The sequence below is a fragment of the Sinohyriopsis cumingii genome, chromosome 16 (genome assembly GCF_028554795.1).
Source record: "Sinohyriopsis cumingii isolate HCF-2022 chromosome 16, ASM2855479v2, whole genome shotgun sequence".
NCBI classification, from domain to species: Eukaryota; Metazoa; Mollusca; class Bivalvia; order Unionida; family Unionidae; genus Sinohyriopsis; species Sinohyriopsis cumingii.
Genome location: NC_142976.1, coordinates 17,854,354 through 17,875,513, shown reverse-complemented (window position 1 = coordinate 17,875,513; position 21,160 = coordinate 17,854,354). Strand labels below are relative to the sequence as shown.

The window sequence follows — 21,160 nt, the reverse complement described above, 5'->3', positions numbered from 1 at the left end:
CTGGCCGCCATGTATAGCCTATCTTGTGCTGAAAAATGGCGTTAAACCCTAGAACAATAAAAACAAACCCACACAGGCTGAGATGATATGGCAGTAATTGGTAAAGGCGACCACTCTGCCACCCAAGGCCCCTTCCCCAACTTTAGTAGTACAATTGATGATGCCAAAATGAAACTTCATAATTAATTTATAGTTTTACAATACATGGTAAGTGCAGTGTATTCATTTGCGTAGCATTGACAAATTAGACAAAGCTACATTTATCTCAACCATGAAATTAAAAGTGAAACAATGTAATTATGATTCATTGTATCTACTAACATCAGTGAACTAAATAGTAAGCACAGCAAATAAGTGAATTTATATAATCTTAGGCACTCATGAATTCATATGTAACTGCTATGCAAACCTAAAATACCCTCTATGATTCTGCCTTAAGTAATTTGCTACAAACACCCATCATTATTTTCAAAAGAACATAATTTATTTCACATCAAAATATTGGATATGTGAGTTACCTGTTCTCTCCTGATGCTGTATCATTATATCTTAGTATTCTGTTGTGATTTATGATAGAAAAGCATAAAAAAAGTTCTCATAAAATGAAAGTTTCAGAAATACATTCAAACTTTTTATTATTAAAACAACCTCCGCAAAAAACAATGTGACCATTAGAGACATCAAATAATCTAACTTTGAAAGAAATCTGGAGACAAATGTCACAATATATTCAAATGAATAATGATAACCTTTTTTCAATCTTGATTATTACGGAAAGAATCCCCTCCTGTTTAACCCTGCAGTAAAAGAAATATAGTGAATTAAAAACTTAAAAACACTTACCTGATTTGTGTAATTTTTATGACCATTTACTGCCTTCAAAAGCATGTCTGCCTTTTGCTTACTGGACAATGATGCATCATCCATGGCCTTGGTAAAGTTATATGATTCAATGGAACAGGACCGAATAGTGTCAGTCCTTCCAAGCTGAAACTTGCGTAGTGAGGCCGTCTCGTAAGATGCACACGGTTCTTTGTGAATCCTAAAAAGAAATTTTCATCATGAAACTATGATTTAAAATCACAATAAAAAAAGACACCAAAAGCATTTTATCAAACAAGAAATTTTCTGTTAAAAAATTCAAGAATAATAGCACTAGGTATACTTTTGATTCGATTTGCTGTCTGAATGCTACCATACAAATAATACAATCAGTAACAACAATTCTGAAATGTTTAAGTATAAATTAAGTTACAAGGATATAATGATTAGTTGATGTTCAGTTTCAAAATGGATAAAATAAAAGCAACCTTTCTAAATTGGCTTCTGAGTATTCCAGATCTCTGCCTAATGTGACCACAAAAGTCCAACTTACCCACATACAAAATTTAACATTGAGTATTATGGTTATTTGCTAAATTGGTGAACCTAATGGCCTAATTAAAGCAGTTTTACTGTAATTGTACAAAAAAAGTATGTTAAGAGATTAATTAGATTTTACTTCTAACTGCAAAAAGAATTTTTTTAAATTGCAAAGATTTTTAATAATCTATCATAATGATCTATTATATTCTAATATTGATAATTAAAATGTGGCGTGAAGCAAAAGTATGAAGGTGACTTTGTCAGATTCTGATTTATAGAGAAGATAGAAGATATAAACAATTAACATGCTGGTTTATCAAACAAGATTCATGTGGAACCTTATGCCTCGCCTATATCTGTGCAAAGACTTATTCCCATCTGTATCTGTGCTAAGATGTATCCCCACCTGTACCTGTACAAAGATTGCCAGTAGCTTCTCGAGGGTCGGTGGTTCTTTCCGGGAATTTCCCCGGTTTCTTCCTCCACCTTTAATACTGGCCGCCATGTATAGCCTATCTTGTGCTGAAAAATGGCGTTAAACCCTACAACAACAACAACAACAACAACCTGTACAAAGATGTATCCCCACTTGTATTTGTACAAAGATATATCCACAACTGTACCTGTACAAAGATGTATCCCCACCTGTACCTGTACAAAGATGTATCCCCACTTGTATTTGTACAAAGATATATCCACAACTGTATGTGCAAAGATGTATCCACACTTGTACTTGTACAAAGATATATCCACAACTGTATGTGCAAAGATGTATCCCCACTTGTACCTGTACAAAGATGTATCCCCACTTGTATTTGTATAAAGATATATCCACAACTGTACCTGTACAAAGATGTATCCCCACTTGTATTTGTACAAAGCTATATCCACAACTGTACCTGTACAAAGATGTATCCCCACTTGTATTTGTACAAAGCTATATCCACAACTGTACCTGTACAAGGATGTATCCCCACTTGTATTTGTATAAAGATATATCCACAACTGTACCTGTACAAAGATGTATCCCCACTTGTATTTGTACAAAGCTATATCCACAACTGTACCTGTACAAAGATGTATCCCCACTTGTATTTGTACAAAGCTATATCCACAACTGTACCTGTACAAGGATGTATCCCCACTTGTATTTGTAAAAAGATATACCCACACCTGTCTGTGCAAAGATGTATCCCCACGTGTATCTGTGCTAAGATGTATCCCCACCAGTACTTGTACAAAGATGTATTCCCACCTGTACCTGTACAAAGATGTATCCCCACTTGTACCTGCACAAAGATGTATCCCCACATGTATCTGTGCTAAGATGTATCCCCACCAGTACTTGTACAAAGATGTATTCCCACCTGTACCTGTACAAAGATGTATCCCCACTTGTACCTGTACAAAGATATACACCTGTCTGTGCAAAGATGTATCCCCACATGTATCTGTGCTAAGATGTACCCCCACCAGTACTTGTTTCAAAGATGTATTCCCACCTGTACCTGTACAAAGATGTATTCCCACCTGCACCTGTACAAACATATCCCCACATGTATCTGAATTGTAAACTTGCAAATATAAACTTTAATACCACTGCTTCTGTTGTCATAGACCACACACTGCCTCAAAACTGAAACCTATGTCTCACATAGCATATTACAAGTGAGATATCCATGTCACACACTGCATATACTGGTGAGATACCTAAATCTTATGCAGGCGAGACAAAAAGTGAAGAACGTACCTATAGTAAGCCAGCTGAATAGCCATCTGTATGAAACTGTCCGGACTTAACTTCTGTGACTTAGGAAAATCTTTACCATAATCTTTGAATGTCAACAAGGTCATGTCAAGGTCATTCACCATTCTGGAAAAAGCAAATTTTATTAATTAAGTCATGCATTTTAGTGAGAATCCCCAATAAAGACCGTATCTCTATTTATTCACAGACTTCCAACATGGTGGGATATATGATCAAATATAAAAAAAGCTTTCATCAGTTACTTCAACAAGATTATTGTTCAATCTGACTGTTTTAAAAGAAGTCTCAAAATGACCAGTAGCTAGCATTCCAACAAGTGAATTTTCACAAGGCATTTTGTACTTGGCAAAAAACAAGCTGAAATCAAAGAATGAATTCTAGGTAACAATGGACGATATTAAAAACTAATATAATGCATGTAATAACTAACCTACTTTATGTATAAAATATTCATCACCAATCCAATTATTGTATATGTTTTAGGTACATTAACATACAGTAATAAAAGAAGACTGGTTCAGGTGCATAAGTTCATTAATATCTTGTGGATAATGGGTAAAATGAAGTACTGTTAAAACCTGTCGTAGTGATCACCTACATGTATGTAAATTGACCAACCTGTTGTAATGATCACCTACATGTATGTAAATTTACCAACTGTTGTAATGACCACCTACATGTATGTAAATTGACCAACCTGTTGTAATGATCACCTACATGTATGTAAATTGACCAACCTGTTGTAATGATCACCTACATGTATGTAAATTGACCAACCTGTTGTAATGATCACCTACATGTATGTAAATTGACCAACCTGTTGTAATGATCACCTACATGTATGTAAATTTACCAACTGTTGTAATGATCACCTACATGTATGTAAATTGACCAACCTGTTGTAATGACCACCTACATGTTATGTAAATTGACCAACCTGTTATAATGATCACCTACATATATGTAAATTGACCAACCTGTTGTAATGATCACCTACATGTACGTAAATTGACCAACCTGTTGTAATGATCACCTACATGTATGTAAATTGACCAACCTGTGGTAATGATCACCTATATGTACGTAATTTACCAACCTGTTGTAGTGATCGCCTACATGTATGTAAATTGACCAACCTGTTGTAATGACCACCTACATGTATGTAAATTGACCAACCTGTTGTAATGATCACCTACATGTATGTAAATTGACCAACCTGTGGTAATGATCACCTATATGTACGTAATTTACCAACCTGTTGTAGTGATCACCTACATGTACATAAATTGATCAACTTATTGAAATGATCACCCACATGCACAGAAACGGACCAACCAGCAAAACCGCTGAAATTATCACCTACATGTATATAAATGGACCAGCCAGCCAAACTTGTTGTGATTACCAATATGTACATATACAAATCAACTGTTTATGAAAGCCAAGTTCCACAAGTACCCACACCTAAATAAATACTAAAATGTGCATAGAGACCATGTGCACATAAAACAACAAGTATTGATGGTTCATGAGTGGCTGTTATAAACGGGTTTTGTCTGTATGAAAATGAAACTGAAATTATGTGTACTGTTTTAAATACATCATAGCCGTTGTTAAATTTCAAATGTTGATATAAAAATCATGCTTTCCATTCTTACTTCTTTTTCCAAAAATAGTTTTATCAGATGAAATATCTACATGGTGAGAGATACGGAAATGGTATATCATGATCAAACTATTCTCAAAGAACAAAACTAATTATTGGTGTGACCCCTGTATTTCAGCATCTGAACGGTTTTAGACAACTAATAAAGACTGAATTAAAAACAACAGTTTCAGGTATAAAGCCAAGTAATAATGAAAATCATAACTTCAGAAAGTGCAATGACAAATCTCCACATGTTTATTCTGCATGCTTGAATCTCCCCACTGTAAGCCCACCACTTAACAGTGACCCAAATGTCATAATGCACAATCTGTCAAATATATGATGCATCGCTGCTGTGTCTCATCCATGTCCTTGTTATGACTGCATATAATATATCACGTTTGGTCATAAAATATTTGAAAATAGCATTGTAACTGAACTTTTTATACATCTGACCTTTGACCAATGGGAGGATGTAGGGTTGAGAGAATAATGACCGCAAACCACCCCTGCAAATTGTTAACATATGGGCAAAATGTGTATCAAGTTTTATGAATTTCCACTTGGCATTTTATTAGGAGATGTAGTAACAAACATACTGATGGCCAAACAACCATGGAATCACAATATCCCTGGCTCATGTATAGAAATCATACATTTTCAGCTGACATTATCTCTAGTACAACCAATCAGAAATCTCAACAACCTGCGCAACTGAAAAACACAGCTGACTTAAAATTAATTTTTGCCACTCATTCAAAAATATAAATTATCAATAGAATTGTTAAAAATGGGAAGTAATCTATGTCGTGAGAAACCCAATACAATTAGTTTCCTAATATTCTGAGCTTATTTCAAAAAATAAAATATAGTTGAGGATTTTGACATGGTTCATTACCAACAGGTAACAAAATGTGTGCAATATCAAATTTGTCAGAACTCAGTCTTATGAAATATGAAAATAAATTTATAGTAATTTTTCAAATTCTTCACCAAATTTGTATAATAAATCTTTTATGAAGATGGCATATTTGAATTTTGTTTTAAAATTTGCAAATGTTTTCCTATTGTTATGCATATTTGGTTTAATTTATATTAGATTTAAATTAATTGTTTGTTTGTTAGTTCTAAGTTATTTATTCCATTACATGTTATAGTAATGTAATTTTGTCTACTGGAATTTGACATTTTCCAGAAATTATTTTGACCTGTTTTTTCATAAACACCTATTATTAGAACCATGTATCTTAATGCTGACCTAGTTCCTGACCCTGATCCAGAATTAGTAACAGTTGGAGTAAACAACGTTTTTTAAATTCATTCTTAATGTGTGATTTCAAGAGTGGAATCAAGGCTGTACTGGGAGTACGTGATGTAAAGCTTCTACCTTGTTCAGGAAAGTGATCATATGACCCTCATATGGGAATTTGTTTCTCATCTTAAATTAGTGTGTAACCTTTTGCTATAGAGAATTTAGTCAGCTGGGCTTTTAAACACTTCGACATCAAGGTGGTGTTTTTTCTGTTGTGACCAGTTGGAGTTACATATTATTATATAGTTTCAAATTATTTGGATTCTAAAAGATTAATTCTTTTCCCTGGGAATATTTAAGTGCTCATACAGAATCCTTGGACAAAGACATTTATTGAAATTTTATTCGGAATTCAAACACCAGAATATTATATTCTGTGGTACAACAAAGAACTGTTGACATATCAGTGCTATACTGACTACTGACTACAGCATATGTCATCGCCTTCCATTTTGGCTTTCGTCAGGACTTGAACTCAAATTCACTATAACATTTTATTACTAGGCCTAATAATTTTTAATTCTTTGATTATTCTTGGATTATTTTTGGATTTGATTATTAAAATCATAAGTTCTTTTTTTCTTCATTTTTACCTTGTTTTCCAAGGGAAATAAATTATTTGTTAAATTTTACAAAGCTTGTTGTCTTCACTTTTTTATTGTTACTGTTTATGAGAGCCTAAACACGTAACAAAGAAAATTGGGGTGTTCATCCTTGGATATATGAATTTTGGCTAAAATATTTCAGAAATCTTTGTTTTAATAAATTTGAATTCCCCTATTTTTGGGAACTTTTTTATGATCCCTAGTATTATTTTTACAATTTTTAACTTTGGAGTGAAATCAGCAAGCTTTTCTTACAATGACATCAAAAATGGAAATTTTTCTTTCAAGTCCTACCCAGGAACAATTAGACTTTTTGAAAAAAGATGAATTTATTCAACTTGCCAGAAAATATGATCTTTTTGAGGTAAAAGCTTTTGTTTCAATCAGTAAGTCTATAAGTTCTTTTTTTCATATTTGCCTTGTTTTCCTAGGGAAATAAATTATTTGTTAAATTTTACAAAGCTTGTTGCCTTCACTTTTTTTCTCATTATTGTTTATGAGAGCCTAAACACATAACACTATCATGAAAACTGCAAAAATAATACTATACATAAATCTTGTCATGAATACAGCATGATTAAATATAATGTAACCTGCATGAAACAGGAACATTTAAAATGAAAAAGTATATACTGTAAAAAATGTACTAAAATACTTACGACTCAGCATTACAGGTAGCATTCCTGAGGTCTTCCTGTACTTGATCAGAAAGATTGAATTGTAACTTTCTGGGTTTCTTCAATCCAACAGCTGGCAACTTGTGTTTTTCCATCTTGCTAAATCATCAAAGCACAAAAGGAGATTTTAGATTTGAAATATTCAAATCTGCATCTTCGTGTATATGATCTAGACTATGCAAGCTCTCAGACTGAAGACCTCTTGATGGGTTTTAATGCATATTGGCAACGGCTGGTCTCTGAGGTGAAAGACCCAAAAGGCTTGGATAAGACACACCCTGCACTGCATACCACCTATCATGGAACTGTTAGAAGTGAGGATTAATTAGTTTGGTTTGGTTTGCTTTGGCATGGCTCGGATTGGTTAGGTTTGATTTGTGTTGGTTTGGTTTGACTTGGTTTAATTTGGTAAGGTTTGGATTGATTGGTTTTGTTAGGTCTGGTTTGGACTGATTGGTTTGGTTTGGTTATTTAGTGCTAACACAATTGGAGTAAAGTGCCTTGCACAAGGATATACCAAGGAAGCTGACAAAGGATAAATGTATGGTAGGAACTTGAAAATTTGACATGCTGACCATTCAGCCACTGCAACTGTTGCCTTCAAAAGTCGCTTCTTATGATATGCAGGCCTATGAATTGGGCCGATTCTTTATCATCAAGCCCACAGAGGGTAGAAGTGAGGATTTAATATGAGATCATGAGTCTTTATCACCAAGCCCAGTCTTACAATAAACCAGCTTTGAGTTTTGTAATACTGGTCGACTCTTGATTATTTAAGCCAGATGAGCAATATCAGACCCATTTGTGTCTCTTGTTTACCATGTAAGACAATCTCTATACCAACTGAGTCAATTTCATAAAATTCCAGTTGTGATTTCAGAATAGACTTACAGACTGGGAGGGGGGGGAGGGGGAACCATACAATATACTCTTTCCAGTAAAGCTCTGCAATAATGAACTATGTCCACTACAGCAATCTTCATTGTTTGATCCAATCAGACAGCATGCATCAGTTTAGATTATTCTACACAAAGAAAGAATGAATAAACATTAATACTACACACCCCAGAAAACAAAATGGAATTGATCACACCTTAACAAAAGTAACAGTAGGTTCAACAAGAGCCTAAGTGGTGTGCAATACGTTTACGTTATGGCAAATAAATAAGTTATAAAACTTAGAATGCAAAAGTCAGATCCAAGCTTTATTACCTCTTGAGAAGTTGTGCCAATTCAGCCTCCATCATTTTAAAATGTATTTTTCTGGTATATTTGGATATTTCATTACAATTATCTCAAACACAGTCCAGAAAAACTTCTTTAACAAGATTTTTGCTTATCTGCCATTACACCTGTACATAATAAGCATGGTGCTACAATGTAAACATCAAGGCATTTTCATGTAAAAAAAAGGATATACTCTAACCTTTCATGTCAATGAAAACGTACTAAGTTTGTTTTAAAACCAAACTCAATACCTTCTGTACTATAAATCTGATACTAGTTTTAAAACTGGAAAAGGTGATGCTGAGTAGAAATAGTTTTTTACTACAACTTGATTAAAAAATCCTCCTTCAGTTGGATTAAATATGGGTTCATTCAAAAGTCAACAATTATGGCAGCATAGATGCTTTCTTTCAAAATATGCTGTCACTTGCATTACACAAAAAGAAATAAGTCTACAATATTATACATAGAGTTACTACACCCTGAGGCAATAGAAGTATTTGCTGGTCCAAGCGTGTATGACTAAATCCAGTTCAGCGATACTAATAATTAAATCCATTTCATCAATACTAATCACTATATCACTATATCCAGTTCAACAGCACTAATCTCTAATTCCAGATGCCCCCAAAAATCACAAAAATTAAGTTCAATAACACTAATCACTAAATCCAGTTCAACAACACTGATCACTCAATCCAGTTTAACTAGACTAGCCACTAAATCTAGTTCATCACTAGCTGCTAGAGCCAGTTCAACAATCTTAATCACTACATCAAGTTCAATACTCACTAAATCAAGTTCAACAACACATCACTAAAGTTTTACAACACTAGTCCCTAAACCTAGTTTAACAGCACCAGAGACTAAGTACAACACCATATCATACTAAACTCCTAAATGCATTACAAGGGCACTTCCAGCTCAGCATACAAAGACTACTGCATACCCTGAAGGAAATAATCAATCAGAATTACACTGACAGAAACCTAGTCTAATTGCTGTCAAGTTACATTGTACAATTTCTCTTTATACATTGGTCCATATTATAAGATGTATACAAAAAACAAGGTTTTACTGGTTGGTACATACTTACCAGAATTTTAAAACATGATCTACAACGCTAATTATAGGTGGCCCCTCAGCCGTTGTGTGTTCATAATTTAAACCACAATAACCATTGGCACCAACAATAAACTGCAAAAAAGTAATGCAACAAGTTTTAGTGATGATAAAAAAGACAATGGAATAAAATACAACTGTGGTCAAATAATCTGAAAACAAAATGCAATGAAAGTATAAGGTGCAATTTTACAAATTGGATGCTACTTATAACAATTAGAATTTTTTGTAACTTTGCATTTACTTGCTAATTATAGTACAGCTAACAGTCATCTAGTTATTTTTGATTTCATTCTGTACTCATCTCAATACAGACACACCTTGCCTTAATAATTAGGATGACCAAGTACCTGTATCAATGCCTTGATCCTTGATTACTTGTAAATTTAAACAGGAATATGAATACTCTATATATATATATACACACACACACACACGACTTTATTCAAAGGACATTACTCATTATGTAATATACCCCCTTCCATAGTTTCATATGCCTATGTACTATGTAACATGACTCACTAATATAATCAACTTTTTATGGAAATGCAGTGTGACATGAGAAAATTTTTAACCCACCATTTATGAAAATGCACAATGTGACGTAACTAAAATTTTTAACCCACTATTTATGAAAATGCACAATGTGACGTAACTAAAACTTTTAACCCACTATTTATGAAAATGCACAATGTGACGTAACTAAAACTTTTAACCCACTATTTATGAAAATGCACAATGTGACGTAACTAAAATTTTTAACCCACTATTTATGAAAATGCACAATGTGACGTAACTAAAATTTTTAACCCACTATTTATAAAAATGCACAATGTGACGTAACTAAAATTTTTAACCCACCATTTATGAAAATGCACAATGTGACGTAACTAAAATTTTTAACCCACTATTTATGAAAATGCACAATGTGACGTAACTAAAACTTTTAACCCACCATTTATGAAAATGCACAATGTGACGTAACTAAAATTTTTAACCCACTATTTATGAAAATGCACAATGTGACGTAACTAAAAATTTTAACCCACTATTTATGAAAATGCACAATGTAACGTAACTAAAATTTTTAACCCACTATTTATGAAAATGCACAATGTGACGTAACTAAAACTTTTAACCCACCATTTATGAAAATGCACAATGTGACGTAACTAAAATTTTTAACCCACTATTTATGAAAATGCACAATGTGACATGGTTCAATATTACAACCAATTCTTATGAAAATACACCGTGTGACATGGCTCAATAATTTCACCTAATAAAATGTTATTGAGCATATTGGGTGATGTTAAACCACAATGAACCCAATAAGTTTGTTGCTAAGTAACATGACAGCAATATACATCTATCATGTCAGCATACATTGCAACAAACAATGTTTTTATTCAAAATATCTGTTTATGAATTTATGCATGCTAAAATCATACAAATTAATTAAAACAATGTTTCATTTTAAGTGAAATTATTTTAATTGCAAACCAAATTCAATCAAATGTATTATTCAAGAAGCATGGTTGGGAAGTACAACATACGTGTGAACCTAACACGTATGCTGTAGATGAACATAACGGGTGTCTCTCATCCCTCCCAGTACTCAATGAAATCTCCAGTGTATGTAAAATTAGCATAGATTAATATAATTTTGTCCTTTTTGCATAGTTGCTTCCAGTGTAGTATATTGTTGGTAATACTGTCTGTGATCATATGACTGTGAACTGGCCTAAGCAGAGCAAAACAATTTAGTTGCCAAATTTTCAATCAGCATACAACAATTAAAATCACTTTGATTCTTTTGACAGAGACAGTTGGCTTCATTGTTTTATGTTGTCAAGATGGATTATACCATATGTGATCAGAAGCAATTCCCAAATGATTTATGACATTAAATGACTGTCTTTGGACTACTAAAGAGCTCAATCAGCATAAAACAATTAACATTGCTTTGATTCTCTCAGCATGCAAGGTTCTGCTTCTGTGCTTAAAGCTGTCAAGATCAATTAGAGTCTATCTTATATGTGATCAAAGTAATTTGTATGGTATTAAAGGTGGTAATTCATTATGGTTGTATTACTAAAGAGCTCAAGTGGCATAAAACAGAGTCAGTCTGACATCCTCGCTTCAAGTTTGTTCCGATGTCTAAGCATGTGTTATCTCCCAATGATAAAATGCCAAACTATAAAAAAACAAAATATCACCAGAAATTCAATGTTGGTTGGTAATGGAAAATTACCTTTTCCAAACCATGTTCAAAGACATGAATATGCATCCTACCCATCCCCCCAAGCTGATTTTAGAAGCTGCTACTGTGGCAAGAATAACATTACACATCAAGCAGAAACCCAATCCCGTAAAAAGCATGACGTTACGCATCAAGCATAAACCCAATCCCGTAAAAAGCATGACGTTACACATCAAGCATAAACCCAATCCCGTAAAAAGCATGACGTTACGCATCAAGCATAAACCCAATCCCGTAAAAAGCATGACATTACACATCAAGCATAAACCCAATCCTGTAAAAAGCATGACATTACGCATCAAGCAGAAACCCAATCCTGTACAAGCATCTAATACAGGACTACAAATACACCATCACTGAAATCCATGTTTGCAGCAACTGCATCAAATGTGGATTAATACATATCCACTAAAACAACTTTATAGCTTAACATAATCTCCCATTTCTGGTATCAATTATTTTTCACATCAATCCAAAATATTGTTCCTTGACTCAGAAATCTCACATAAGTTTTCACAAAAACAGACAACGACTCACATAGTGATCCAAACGTTGGGTCCTAATAGGAATAAGAAAGTCAAAGCCACGTGCAACAATGAAAACTGAACCATCCTCACTGAAAATCCTCCCATTACTAAAGTCAAAACTTCTGACCAAATTGTGTAAATCTCCCAACTTGTTAGAGACTGACTTCTCTCTTCTATCACATGTAAGCTATTGTATTTGAATTGTTGGGTATTGTGTTTTCACCTCGATTACATGGGGCTCACTTTATTGTATTTTGGACTCACCTACTATATTGATCAGTACATATGATAGTTTTAAGATATTCTAGTAGCAATCATGTTTTGCAGATCATGCACAAAAGCTAATTCAATACAAAAAACACTGTTAAAAACTCAGCTTCCCATCTAGCTCAGCAAAAAAGTATATGCTCATGAAATATAGCCTATTTAAAATAGCTTTTAAATAAGTTACTTTGCGTGTCGAAACATTAAGAAAAGCAAACCTGGATAGTTTTATCGAACCATCTATTCCCTGAATTCTGCTTAACTCCTCCTCCATGCAGCATCTCATGTGCAGCCAGAACTCGCAGAGAATCTTCATCTTGTTGTTCAGGGAGGGGATCATCTAAACACAGCACTAGGATACTATTCTGGATGTCAGTTAATGAGGCTTTGTTTACTTTATCTGAAAAAAGCCAAACAAGTTACAAATAAATATATATACAAGTACTCATTATAGTTATCATGTCTACCTACACTTAAAATGTAATTTATTTTCATTCCCAGTTGTAATTTTATTTGCGTATAACAGCACATTTTCATGCAGCTTTTTCTATGAAATGTTTACTTTTAAAGAAGAAACAAAGAACACTATAATAAAATAACTTCATCAATGCAATGTCAGAAAGGGGAATCTTTAGTTAAAACAGTAAGTATATTTCCCAACGACGATATTATAAATGTAACTGGTAAACTATCCTCTTCAAAGTCGAATTAAATATGATTTATATTCCTCTGAATTCACAACAGATTCTTTCTCCACCTTGGTTTTAATCAGCTGATTTAAACCTCATGGAACATCTTTCTGTCTTTTCTTACAGTCTGTACACTGCATTATCCAGTTCTTTCCCTCAAAAACTGTTCACCTTGACTTCCTTGAAAATGCTGTAGCACAATATTTAAAACTGATAATTACCTACAAATTCACCATGCAGGGCAACATATTTAATGAAAACCCAACCTCTTTGAGCTGTATCATATATTCGCACCTTGAGGTGGGGACCAATAAAAAGGACAAGGTCCAGGTACAGATAGGTACTGTTCATAAATCGAAACTGTGTCACTATCACTTCTTGCACATGGCAGATTGTCTTCACATCAATCCTCTTACGCTTCAGACAAACTTTCAAAGTTTTAGATTTCCTAAACTCCACATATTTACCAGCACTGTCAAAATTAGTATAAAACTCTTCAGTCTCTGATGAATGGTGCTTATCACATCCTATACAAATTTAAAATTGTAGAAAAACGTGCTATACAATAAAGTTTTGGAACTGGGTTTTTCAAACACTCCTCTTATTTGTAGTTCATTTTCCTGCTCAAATGATATCATGTCTGCCAGTGTGACCTTGATACCATAGCCATAAGATAACTTGTCTGCCTGTCTTACCTTGGTACCATAGCCATGCAACAATATCATGTCTGCCTGTCTCACCATGGTAACATAACCATGAGAAGGTATCTTGCCTGCCTGTCTCACCTTGGTACCATAGCCATGAAAAGATATCCTGTCGACCTGTCTGACCTTGATACCAAAGCCATGAAAAGCTATCCTGTCTGCCTGTCTCACCTTAGTTGCATAGCCATGGGAAGATAAGTTGCCTGCCTGTCTCACCTTGGTATCATAGCCATAGGAAGATAAGTTGTCTGCATGTCTCACCTTGGTACCATAGCCATAAGAAGATAACTTGTCTGCCTGTCTCACCTTGGTATCACAGCCATGGGAAAATAAGTTGTCTGCCTGTCTCACCTTGGTACCATAGCCATAGGAAGATAACTTGTCTGCCTGTCTCACTTGAACATCAAGCACATTTCTTACAGAAAGTAAGTGATCATCTTTTTCATGAAGAAGACACGTGTTGCATACCATGTACACACAAATAATGCAATATTCAAGCACACAGAGGGAACATGGTAGTAGGGATCACCTACTTCTCAACTTCCATTCCAAAATTGTTGAGCCATTTATCAAAATCTCTGTCTTGGATACTCATCAAAGGCTTATTTACCCAAGGAGTCTATTTTATTGGTAAAACTGTCAATTGATGTCGCAGAATGCATGTTTTGATGTGTCATCAATTAGGACAAACTGTCATATGATGTCACAAAAAGTGTGTTTTGACATTTCATCAAGTAGGACAAAATGTCATATGATCTGATGCTCCCAGGATTTTATCGTATGGGGGGGATTTCCCCCTTTGTCAAAAAAATAAGAGGGGATTAGAATAAAAATATTGGGGAAGAGGAAATGGCCATATTTCAATATTTACATAACACTTCAATATCCATCTCTTTCTTCCTTATACAATCTGTAAGACCCTTATTGAAATCAAAATCTTTAAAAGATGTTGCCTCTAGTTTTATATGCACTAATCTGTTCATTGAAAAAAGTGCACTATACTTTTCAATTGTCTGTATTTTAATTTGGCTTGTTTGTCTGCCTTTTCTACAAATAATTTCGAAATACTGCTGAAATGAGGGGCTGATCAGCATGCCATCTGTACAATGGATTCAAATTTAACATCATTTTTTTGTTCCAAATCACTTACTGGTATCTTCATTAACACTTTCTGAGGTCCTATAATTTTATACTCTTTCTGACTTTAAAAATAAATTGCCTTCATTACTATGATCAGCTAGTATCTGCCAAACCAAATCGTGATCTACAGATGAACAACGCTGGGAATCCGCCATTTTGGGTCTTCTAGATAGCCAATATTATAAGAGTGCATTCGTAAAACTTTGTGTATGCAAGGTTCAAACTTTAACACAATGCTTGTTACAGAGCCTAATGTGCCAACCAAATTTAGTTTATCAACCATATTATGTCAATAAAAAAAAAAAAAATGTGTCAACAGTTATGTTGTTGTTGTTGTTGTTGTTGTTCTGGGGTTTAATGCCATTTTTCAGCACACGATAGGCTATGCATGGCAGCCAGTATTAATGGTGGAGGAAGAACCCAGAAAACCCCGGGAAGAACCACCAACCCATGAGAAGCTACTGGCAAGCTTTCTCACATACTCAAATTGGCCGAATCCTAGACTAGAACCCACGCAGACAGCGGTGAGATGGCAGTGATCCGTAACATTATCAGTTATCACAAAATACATATTGTGACAAGCACTACAATATTTTTACCACTTCTAAAAGTACTTTAATGGTGAACGGTTGAATAAAATTTGTATTCTGCGCAGAGCACATTTTCATATGTGTGACTTGAAATTAATTTGCGGGAGTTCTCATGCATTACTGCTTTCCAAGTGCACAAATTCGTACAAATTTTTCACAAATCATGCAATCACTTGCCCTGGGAGCATCTCTAATGATGTCACTGAATATGTGTTTTAATGTTTCATTAATTAGGTCTATAAGAAGAGAGGAGCAAAATAATATTTCTTAAATCAGATATTATATAGATTATTTTAGTCAGAATTCTTTCAAAATCATTTCCATCACAGAAAAGGAGTGACTTCTTACACACATACTGTTTTCACCTCAAGCCACCTACTGACAAACAGTGTCTTGCCCATATCTGAAATAGCAAACCATCAACAGGTTCTTTTCCCAGGGGATTCTTAAGGCTACAATCTAAATTTGACATTTTCAGACTCTTGGTGGTACACCAAAAAGCAAGTTCCAGTGAATTTTAGAGTTTACCTTTTATTAATTTATTGTAGGTTTTTGCCCAGTTATTCCTGTTTTCCATGGTTAACACTCCGATAGGTGGACCTTTGGCTTGAGACATCTCTACCACATCTACAAGTTGTTGAGTCAACTGCTCCATGTTTAGGGGCTGTCTGTCCTTGCCATATACATCTACTGAGAAGAACTGAAACCAAGAAATTGATCTATGTTCTGTATACTTGTTAACATAGCCTACATTTTGGAGAAGGTTCTATCAAAGTGACCGACACTCTTCTGACTTAAATTTTTTTCTTCAGGAATTCAGTACAAGACCATTTCTTCTTTTTTAAATGGGGAGTGCTGAAACCATCTCTGATAATTTTTTTTAGCAATAACAAGACTTTCAAATTTGATGATGTTGTGGCCATAATGGTTGTACAGCTGGTACCATTTTCGTTTAGGACTAACTGGACAACATGACAAGTCTTCTGATGAAAACTCCATGTGAGTATGGTTGTACATTCAGAAGGACTAGACATATCAAGATTTTCAAGATAGTCACCAAGGTGGCCAACATGGATGCCAGATCAGAATCATTTTCATTTAGGCCCAACTAGACAGTATAAGAAGTCATCTGGTGAGAACCCCCATGTCAATAAGGTTTTCCATTTAGGAAGAGTAGTGATATACAGTTTTTATAAAATATGGCTGCCTCGGTGGGCATACTGAATGTCATAATGTCATTATTTTCAATTGAAAACAAGTGGACAACAAAGAGATCTACTTGTGAGAACATCATGTTGATACAATTTTCAATTTACGAGTAGAGTGATAACAAGATTTTCTAGACAGTGGTCATAGCAATACTGGATGTCAGATTGGCACAATTTTCACATATGACCAACAATACACCGTAATAAGCCTTTTGGCGACAATGCAGTGCTGATATGACTATCCATCTTGGTGAAGTAGCAATAAGATTTTTAAGAAAGTTATTGTGGTGGATGGGCATTATTTTAATTTCAGTATAGTATGCCATTGTGGATGTTAATGCCATTTTTCAATATAAGATCGGCTATACATTACAGCTAGTATATTTAGTTGAGAAATAACCAGCTAAGACTTGGGAAGAACCTCAGAACCTACTGGCAAGATTTCTCACATACCCAGCTGGTTGAGCTGAGGCTTTAACTTATATGGAGGGCGATATCTGTGAGTGATATGTAAAAACCTTAGACCACTTAATCACCCCATATCACTTTCAACTGGAAAAACTAGACATTATAAAAGGTCTTCCTCTGAAAATCCCATGTTAATATGACTTTCCATTCAGGAAGTGAAGCAATAACAACATTTTAAAGATGGCTGCTACATCAGCAATAATGAATGACAGACCTTCATTGTTTTCTTTAGCATCAAGAAGACACCATATGAAATCTTCAAGTGCACACTTTCTGTTCACAAGACTTCCCATTCAGGAGAAGTAGCAATAATAAGATTTTCAAGACAGACAATCTGGCATCTATATTGGATCACCAAGTGGCACCATTTTGATTTAGGACTGACCAAACTTCATCAGAAGTCTTGAAAACCCCATTTCAATATGACTTTCATTCAGAACAAGTATTTCAAAATGACTGCTATGATACAGCTTTCCATTCAGGATTTGCAGCAACAGTATTTTCATGACTGCCACTACTGTGGTCATAATGGATGACTGAGTGGCACCAATTTTATTTTTAAATCAACAATATGTCATAAGAAGTCTTCTGGTGAAAACCCATTGTTGATAAGATAAGACTTACCATTCAGGTAATAACAAGATTTTCAAGATAACCATAATAGCCATGATAGCCAGGCAGCCATGATAGTCAGATAGTCATGACAGCCAGATAAGATAGTCATCACAGGCAGATGGTCATGACAGCCTGATAGATAGTCATGACAGCCAGATAGTCATGACAGCCAGGCAACCTTGATAGCCAGATAGTCATGACAGAGAGATAATCATGACAGCCAGATAGCCAGACAACCATGTTAGCCAGACAGTTATGACAGCCATATAGTCATGACAGTCATGACAGCTAGACAACCATGATAGTTGTTGTTGTAGGGTTTAACGCCATTTTTCAGTACACGATAGGCTATACATGGCGGCCAGTATTAATGGTGGAGGAAGAACCCGGGGAATCCCTGGAAAGAACCACCAACCCTCGAGAAGCTACTGGCAAGCTTTCTCACATGCCCACATTGGCCGGATCTGAGACTCAAACCCACACAGACAGAGGTGAGATGGCAGTGATCCATAACAGAGAATGCTTTAGACCACTCGGCCACTCAGGGCTATGACAACCATGATAGCCAGACATTCATGACAGCCAGATGGTCAGAGAGTCATGACAGCGATAGGTCAGATAAACATGACTGCCAAATGGTCAAATAGTCATGACAGTCAGATGGTCATGACAGTCAGATAATCATACTGGACATAACATGGACTCCCTTTTCATATAGGAACAAGCAGACATCATAAGAAGTCTTTTAGTAAAAACCTCACGTTGATATGACAACCCATTCATGGGTACTTGTAGCAAGATTTCAAAAAACGGCCAACACAGCAGCCATATTGATGCCCAAGTGGCATTATTTTCATTTAGCATCAACCATACATGAAAAGTAGTGTTCTGCCAATAACCTCATGTCAATATGACTTTCTATTCACGTAGTAGTGATAAGATTTTCAAGATGACTTTCAGTTAAAGCATTAACAAGATTTTCCAGATGGCTGCTTAGCACAAATTTCATCTGGAACAAAGTAGTATAACCCCCAATTTGGATAAGACCATTCATTCAGAAGATGTAGAGAAAACAAGACTTTTAAGATGGTGGCCATACCGGATGTCCAAGTGGCATCATTTTCATTTGGGATCAACTAGACCATGGATGAACATGTGTTTAAAGTTTTATGGAAATCCTCCAAGAAACTTAAATGGAGTAATAATAACAAGCTTGAGTTAACAGATGTATGGACTGACAACAGATGATGGACTGACAACAGATGGATGGACTGACAACATATGATGGACTGACTACAGATGATGGACTGACAACAGATGGATGGACTGACTACAGATGGACTGACAACAGATGGATGGACCGATGGACTGACAACTGAAAATGGACTGACAACAGATGGATGGACTGACAACAGATGATGGACTGACTACAGATGGACTGACAACAGATGGATTGACTGACTACAGATGGACTGACAACAGATGATGGTCTGACAACAGATGATGGACAACATTCCATCCCATAAACTATTCTGGTCTAACTAGTGGTGTGAAAAACCAATATTTTGGGAGAATTTATAAATGTACTTTAACAGCAGTTTTTATGTTCCTGACAATACTCAAAATAACTGGGCAATGCAATAGCACTAAACATTTACCTATTGTTTATGGTTCACATCAGCGTTAAGACTGAAGATATTACAAAGTTTGGTAGAATTCCAAATTGATGAGATCTGGAAGTCTCTGACAGACAACAAAATAAGATAACAAATAAACTCCAAAGCTATGTTCTCAAACCATATTTACCATTTCCAAAGTATCTAGATATGATTCTGCATTTATTGGTCTCTTTGAAACCAAATAAACTGGTATATTGAGCTCTTTCAACTTAGGCAGTCAAGATTTGTAGACACATAGCAGTGCAGTCGTGATATTTTCACAAGAGCAATACCCCCAATGTTGTCTTCATATCACAGATGTGCTACCAAAAAAAGATGTCAAGTGTCTAAAATATAGGTAATATTTAGTGCCAAAGCAATCACAGCTAAACTGAGTATCACAGCTAAACTGAGTCAGCTAAACTGAGTATCACAGCTAAACTGAGTATCAAAGCTAAACTGAGTATAGTCAAAAACATAAACTATGTTATTTTTCAGAAATAAATCTAAAACACTCACTGCTTTTAACAAAATATTTCCAAAACAGCCAACTTATGTGCAAACCAAGCATAATGGAACTATGTTTCTCCATTAAAGAACAATGATTAATTTGCTATTAGGAACAAGTCATGACCTTTAAATGGATAAATGGATACACAATGTATTTCCCAATTAGATTTCAGGTGCTTATTCAGAAATCAGTTCCTAAATATTACAGAATTAAGCTAACAAACTTGAATTCAAATGAAAAAAGTTTATAAAAAAAATGCTAACATAACTTTTTCTATCAACAGCATAAGGAATTAAATAATTCATTCTTAAAATCGAGAAAGGTATTTGACTTGTTTTGCAAACAAAAATTTCAAGTTACCAACACTTTAATCTTAAAAATATGTAAAGAATGCAAACTGACTGAATGTAATCTTTACACTGTATCATACAGTAATTAAGCCAGGAATATTTCTGCATGAAGTTAAAAAATGTGTAAAATGGGACTTTAAAGGTCACAATTCTGCAAAGTGGAGACAATTTACTCATTTTTATATATAAAAAATCAACTGGCTAATAAAATACCTGGCCAACACAACTGCATTAGAAACAAGACTAAAAAAAGATTAACTATCAAAGCAGATACTGTATATACTTTCTTATAAGTTGAGTCCAACTGCAAAAATCATAGATCCTGATCCACATAGCATAATATGCCTGCAGATTAGGGTCTATGTTGTTTTCGATTTACTAATTTCTCCCCATATATTTCACTGACTGAAATCTGCTGGAGCATTAGATAATGGCAGATTTGGGTCTGT

At 34.7% G+C, this 21,160-nt stretch overlaps 1 protein-coding gene across 1 annotated transcript in view; it reads right to left on the bottom strand.

The window, feature by feature from the left end:
* The window catches only part of LOC149780005 (carnitine O-acetyltransferase-like), a 51,572-nt gene that overhangs the window by 9,341 nt on the left and 21,071 nt on the right, over positions 1 to 21,160 (bottom strand). The window contains exons 7-12 of the mRNA XM_089936730.1: positions 16,430 to 16,601; positions 12,997 to 13,178; positions 9,699 to 9,799; positions 7,358 to 7,474; positions 3,116 to 3,238; positions 844 to 1,042 (exon numbers count right to left, since the gene is read on the bottom strand). Coding sequence (XP_089792856.1) covers positions 844 to 1,042; positions 3,116 to 3,238; positions 7,358 to 7,474; positions 9,699 to 9,799; positions 12,997 to 13,178; positions 16,430 to 16,601 — 894 coding nt within the window. The remainder of the gene's footprint in view (positions 1 to 843; positions 1,043 to 3,115; positions 3,239 to 7,357; positions 7,475 to 9,698; positions 9,800 to 12,996; positions 13,179 to 16,429; positions 16,602 to 21,160) is intronic.